Source organism: Pavona decussata, unplaced genomic scaffold (assembly GCF_977016875.1).
Source record: "Pavona decussata unplaced genomic scaffold, jaPavDecu1.1 SCAFFOLD_238, whole genome shotgun sequence".
In the NCBI taxonomy this organism is placed as follows: Eukaryota; Metazoa; Cnidaria; class Anthozoa; order Scleractinia; family Agariciidae; genus Pavona; species Pavona decussata.
The window spans coordinates 1,386,501-1,392,500 of record NW_028145643.1 but is presented as its reverse complement, the minus strand read 5'-3'; the positions used below and the strand labels follow the sequence as shown (position 1 = coordinate 1,392,500).

At 37.7% G+C, this 6,000-nt stretch overlaps 1 protein-coding gene across 1 annotated transcript; it reads left to right on the top strand.

Moving 5' to 3' along the window:
• The first annotated feature begins 2,042 nt into the window (after window positions 1–2,042).
• LOC146457675 (potassium channel subfamily K member 3-like) lies at window positions 2,043–5,262 on the top strand. Its single transcript, XM_085091720.1, has 2 exons — window positions 2,043–2,356; window positions 4,538–5,262. The coding sequence occupies exons 1-2, from the start codon at window positions 2,062–2,064 to the stop codon at window positions 5,095–5,097; spliced, it is 855 nt and encodes a 284-aa protein (XP_084947846.1). The 5' UTR covers window positions 2,043–2,061; the 3' UTR covers window positions 5,098–5,262.
• The last annotated feature ends 738 nt before the right edge of the window (window positions 5,263–6,000 follow it).

Genomic DNA, 6,000 nt, shown 5'->3' with positions numbered 1-6,000 from the left:
TCGGTATTAGTAGGCACCGTCCTTAATACACACGCTCCAGACCCTGAATTAGGCTCGCCAAAATTTTCGGCCGTTAAGAACTATCGAAGAACATAAAACCAAGACCCTTCCCTGAAGAGCTTAGTTGAAAATCATGCAATTAAGAATGAGCACTGCGAAACGATGTGGATCATGTTTCTTGCCAAATTGAATAAAATTGAAGAGAAAACATGAATGATGACAAAGCGAAGGAAAACTTCTTTATTGTAAAAGCTTTAAAGAGATTCGAGCGGACGTTTCTAGCACTGGGCTCTGTCAGAATGAAGTCTACATGAAGGGCTAACGCTCGAAATTTCAGCTCTCAAATCTCTTTACGGTAGCCAAATTACCAGTCATGCTTCCAATCTTAATTTCTACAGTAATACTGATACCAAATGTGGGAACAAATTACGGCAAACATACATTTAAGTTTGCCATTGGGAGGAGATTTCCACTGACTTAAAAACTCTCAGCTATATCCAATTCAAGAAACAATATAAAATTTACTGAAGATTTACTTCAGATTTACTGAAGCTCTGCCATTGATTTTGGTCTCATGTATACCTTGTTCTAATATTATTGCTCAACTGAGGGAGCCCATTCCTTATAAGCCCGGTGGCTTCGATCCCTTGGGCTTCCTCGCCATTAGTGTTAAAATAATAATAAATAATTTTTTTCTATTGTACAATTTATGGCAAAATAATAAACTGAAATAAGCGAAAAAATTTTAGTGCTCAAAAGTAAGTTAACTGTATTTCTAAATTTAACCTTATTAGAATTTCAAAAGTAAGCAACGTACATAAAATATTTCTCCATAGCTAGCCATGACACTTAATTGACCTTACTCTTCAAATTCATGTATGCGGTGGTATCACTTCCCCCCAAAGCCATTTTTTCCGTGTCCTTCTTCTTTATTGTTTTATTAAATAACCATTTACTTTGTAAATTTAACACTGAAAATATCGAAGTGTGAATAAAATGATCTGAACTGAACTGCTCAATTCCGTTGATAAAACCACGAAGTATTCGTTGTCATTCTCCTAATTTAGAAACTAACCCACTGACCAATAAATGTTGGGTGTTTCCAGTTTATTAATCATAATCTTTCAAGAGAAAGCTCTTGCTGAATCTTCAGCTGTATTTTTTGTTTCTGCACAGACATCGTGGGAAGAATACGGCTGGCTTCAACCTCGTTCCCAGGGTCTCTCTTCTTCCCGCTCCCGAGAGCTCTCTGGGGCGGGAAGCAGTTTGGATCTGAACGTTTTATTAAGTATAATCACGTGATATTGGAAGAATTGTCTGGACGAAGCGGAACCCAGAGAATTTTTCCTCCAAAATTAAGCCCCATTTTCACAAATTAGTGCGAAAGCTTTTTAAAGCGTCTACTCGAAATCAAGAATTAAGCTAAATAAATTACAAAAAATAAGACATTCTTTTTGACCACTACATAATTATTATTACCCTATGGATGTTTTTGTAATGCAAATTTTCTTCTATGTAAATACTGTGGATTTCTTGGGGAGCTAAACAGCTGTTTTTTTTATTTATTTAGCTAGCTCGAGAGCAATCAATGAATTGTCAAAACTGTTGGAGATTAAAATTGAAAAACTTTGTTCGCAAACACCGTTAAGACGAACGTGAGTAAACACAGCTTTAAAAGAGCCGTCGCACAATATGTGAAATATTCACTTCTCAAAGTGGTCAGTTTAAAGGGTTTGGGGAAGTTTCTGGTCTTTTGTATGCGCAAAAAGGTCTCGAAAGATTTACTTGATCGTGATAGAATAAAATTAACATGACGAAATAAACGACAACAAGTTCAGTGCTTGAATTTCATCAGTTTTGTCGCTGCTGTTCGGATAAATATGGTGTTTCATCTTTTCAATTAAAAGAGATGAAAGCTTCCAAATGCTAATTTCTTAGCTGTGAATGATTAGCTCTAAACAAACAAAAGGGTACTGGAACAAGTGTCAGTTGAATTGCTACGTTGTCATAGCAACAAACCTCGAGCTTGAATCAGCACTAAAACAGAGCTGTTCACAAACCATGCCAGGGAAAGCGTACAAACTTTTAGTTTTGTTTTTGGTCTGGTTTGTTTACATCACTATTGGTGTTTTTATATTCAAAGCTGTAGAAGGCAATGATAATATCGACAGCGAGAAAACCAACGCAGAGCTCCTTGAAAAGCTCAAGCAAAATATAACAGCGAATTACAATATGAGCGGATCAGAATTTGACAACATTGTGCAGCAAATCCAGGAGGTGAGCTCATCTAGTTCAGGACCAGAATGGAGCTATTCTCAAACAATCTCCTTCATAGCTCAACTGTTGACTACAATCGGTAAGTTGGCTCTGTGTAATACATTTCAACTTATTTGTCTTTCTTTCTTCACGGCTAAGTCCGTCACAATTTCTTACAATAAGAGTGCAATCAGGTGAAATGCACGCACTATTCCTGGAATCGGAAACGATCAAGACTTTGAATTCACCCCAAAACTGTCGTAAATCGATTCAACCACTTCATGTATACACATTTAATAATCCTAGCAGTCGGACATCTATACAGGATATTAAGAATAGTAAGAATCGGTCAAAGCGGGAGAGAAAACAAGAATATCTATATATGTCTAACTTGTTGGCAAACTAAAAGAACCAAGTAAATAACTAAACATACAAAAAGCGAGTGAATCATATGGTATCACATACAACAATATAGTATTACATCACTCGGCCAGTGCACAATATTGTGAGGCACTAACTGCGACAAAACATCATGAATAAAATATATGAAAGAATCACAATACATGTATCAGGAAGCCCAAAATACATCTATCAGGAAAATAAATACTTCAGAAAATGCATCAATACGGCATCGAGGGTTGTCCTCAGAACAACATATGCATCAGAAAACCCATTTATGTATCGTGAAGTTCAAAATACCTTATTGTCACTTATTTTCGCGAGACATAATTTTCGTAATTTAATAATTTTGCGAAATTAAAGTCCCGCGAACAAAAGGTGCCGTGAAAATTAAAGACGCGAAATCTAGTACGAGTAGGAGGGTTCAAATTTCAGTTCAACGCATGCCCTTATTCCTCATCATCTGACTCATCTTGCTGAATTAGTTCATGTAACGCAACCTTATCGCCTGAAGATCCATTTGAAAATTAACATTGAGGCGATCCTTATCTAAAAGCTAATTGTCCTAATTGGCAGCGCCTTGGAGTTAAGGTGGGGCTCTACCTGAATTTGAGTGAAATTTGAAGAGGTTTTAAGAATGGATAGAAGAAAGAAAATAATTTTTGGAACACTAACAGACAGTCGATAACCACGCAAGAGCACCCCAGGTTGCTAGTGGACTAACTTGGTATCTGTCTATTAATTATTAACTACAAATTCTAATTTTAAAACTTCACTAAATCTTCAACATTTCTTATTTCTTTTAATTTTACCAATCCTTCAAGAAAAATTATTTCCTTCCAAATATACCTAAAAATCACCCAAAAATTCATAAAACACCCCAAATCATTGATTTGTGTTATGAATGGAGGGTTTTTTTCGTATTGCTTGAAATGCAAACAAGATATTTCCATTTGACTGATTTTAAGCGGCGTGAAAACGGCTTTCAGGTGAACCCCCACCTTAAATTGTGCCTCGGTTGCTTATATCAGTGTACTTTGAAAACATGTTATGTTGCTGACATTGATGAAAATTTCAGCCAGTTGCTTATTGCCTTTCTACCTTGTATTCCGTTATGGTTAAATAAAATACAGAAATGGAAGTTAAAAAAACGAGCACCAGCTACTTGATTCGCGAAATTTAATTACCTTGAAAAACGGTGATTCGTCAAAATCGCGAAATTTGAGTCCCGCGAAATATTCCTTTTCCAAAATCGCGGAATTAAAGTCGCGCGAGAATAAGTGATAATAAGGTATACGTATCAAGAAAAACCAATCAGGAAATTTATTGTATATATCTGGCAGTTAGTACGCGCGGTGTGTTTGGTCAATTTTGCGGGCGATAAAAAAAACACGATTAATTTTTCATCGGAGATCAGCGTTAATTGCTTTCGAACAACCTGGCCATGGAGTAAAGACGGGAAGTAGGTATGGTTTTTTCTAGATCTTCTGGCAAAACTTTTGAATGGCTATTTTGAGAGTAACATGAGCTTGCTGCCAACCTTATTAATCTTCCGGTTTTTCACCTGCAAACCCAAAAAGAGCAGTCAAAGATAAAACGTAAGTGCAATTTACCGCTTGAGATACATGCACACACATCATACAAGTCTGATTTTAAACTTTAAAACCCTATGAAAAATGACTGGTTTTAGTATGAAATAATGGCAGGATTTTAAAGATTGGGAAACGCACAGCCAACAAAAACATTTCCGAGTCACAACCCTCCGGGAGTTACCGGAAAATCATATATTTTCTCGCCCGCTTTCGCTCAGTATAGAGAATTTTGACAAGCAAACCAGAACCTTTACTATGAAACTTACACTTATTTATCATTGTTTTTCAAGGATATGGGAACATCACTCCCGTGACAACAGGTGGCCGCATACTTTGCATATTCTACGCGATCTTCGGCATCCCGTTAAACATTTTGTTTTTAAAAGTCATCGGAGAAATAATGCTGAATGGTCAACAGGCTCTTGTGACGAGGCTCGAAACAAGTTTCCTGAAGAGAGAAAGCAAATACGTGAATGAAAAATGCACTTTGCTGGGCTTCCTGTTACTGTTAATTTTGCTGTTCATGAGCGCTGGAATTCAAATGGCGATTGAAAACTGGACATTTCTGGAGGGTTTCTACTGCTATTTCATCACTTTTACCACTGTTGGATTCGGTGACCTGATTCCTGGCCAATCAACACAGAAACCTGGACATGTGGCGCTCCGAAGTGTCTTGATCATCTTTGGCTTGGCTGCAATGTCCAACATGCTTAACGCACTTGCAAATTGTCAGGATTCTGCGCAATTAATCAAGAGATTAAAGCTGCGTTGTGGTCGAAAGGGAAGCATTGAAGTCAGCGAAAATGCCGGCAATGCTGACCTAGAAATGAATGAAGAAAATCCACAATGAGCGAGTTTAATTATACTGGCTGAGAAACGGATCACCGCTGAGAAACTCTGTCGGTCACGCAACTACCTAGACTTGAAGTTGCCTTGCACTGATATACCCGGCACCTAAAGAAACCAAATCCATTTATGATGCTAATAAAATTTCGCAGTACTGTCAGGGTAATGAGACCCAAAAAAATACATGACTTTTATATCCTAAAAATGCAATCTTAAGAACAGTATACATACTGCCTTTCGGATCTTGCAGGAACTTTGGCTTGAATTGCGTAAGAACTATTAGCCTGGCAGAAATTCAAACCCAAAAAAATACGAGTAGACTTTTCAGACCCAAAAAAATACCCGGTTAAACCTTAAACCCAAAAAATACAGGAGTTGAAAATTTTAGACCCAAAAAAATACGTCGGACCCCCCCCCCCCCCCCCCCCCGTCACGTTTATACCCAAGTATCCCCCCCTGGGCACTAGAGCCCTCCGGGGTGGTGGTAGTGGGGGGGGGGGGGGTAGCGGGTAGGGGCGCGGAGTAATTCCCTAATACGGGTATGGTCCGCCAGACGTGCTCTTGCTTTTCGACTCCTGTTCTACAACGGGGGATTTATGACATTCATATTCGAGGCGTTTTCCACAACCGGGTATGATATATTAAACGCACGGAAGCTTCAAAATTTCAACAGTGATATTAACTCAATTCATTTTTTTGTTCTTGGGTTATCGTAGCTTGATCAGAAATAAAACACAAACTGTGGTGATAAACATAATAAACTTGCTCATTTTATATAAAATTGACGTTTTGTATGCTAGTCAACATACATTTTCAAAAGAGACCGTTACAATTTTTGACAACTGTATATATATAATAGAACCGAGATAAAGAAAAACAATCTTAACAGTGAATCTGCGTCCCAATT

What these genes read in the sequence shown, in the direction of transcription:
- LOC146457675 (XM_085091720.1), top strand. Translation starts at nt 2,062, where the DNA reads ATGCCAGGGAAAGCGTACAAACTTTTAGTTTTGTTTTTGGTCTGGTTT. An exon ending in TCAACTGTTGACTACAATCG is followed by an intron (nt 2,357 to 4,537) that starts GTAAGTTGGCTC and finishes TTGTTTTTCAAG; the next exon opens with GATATGGGAACATCACTCCC.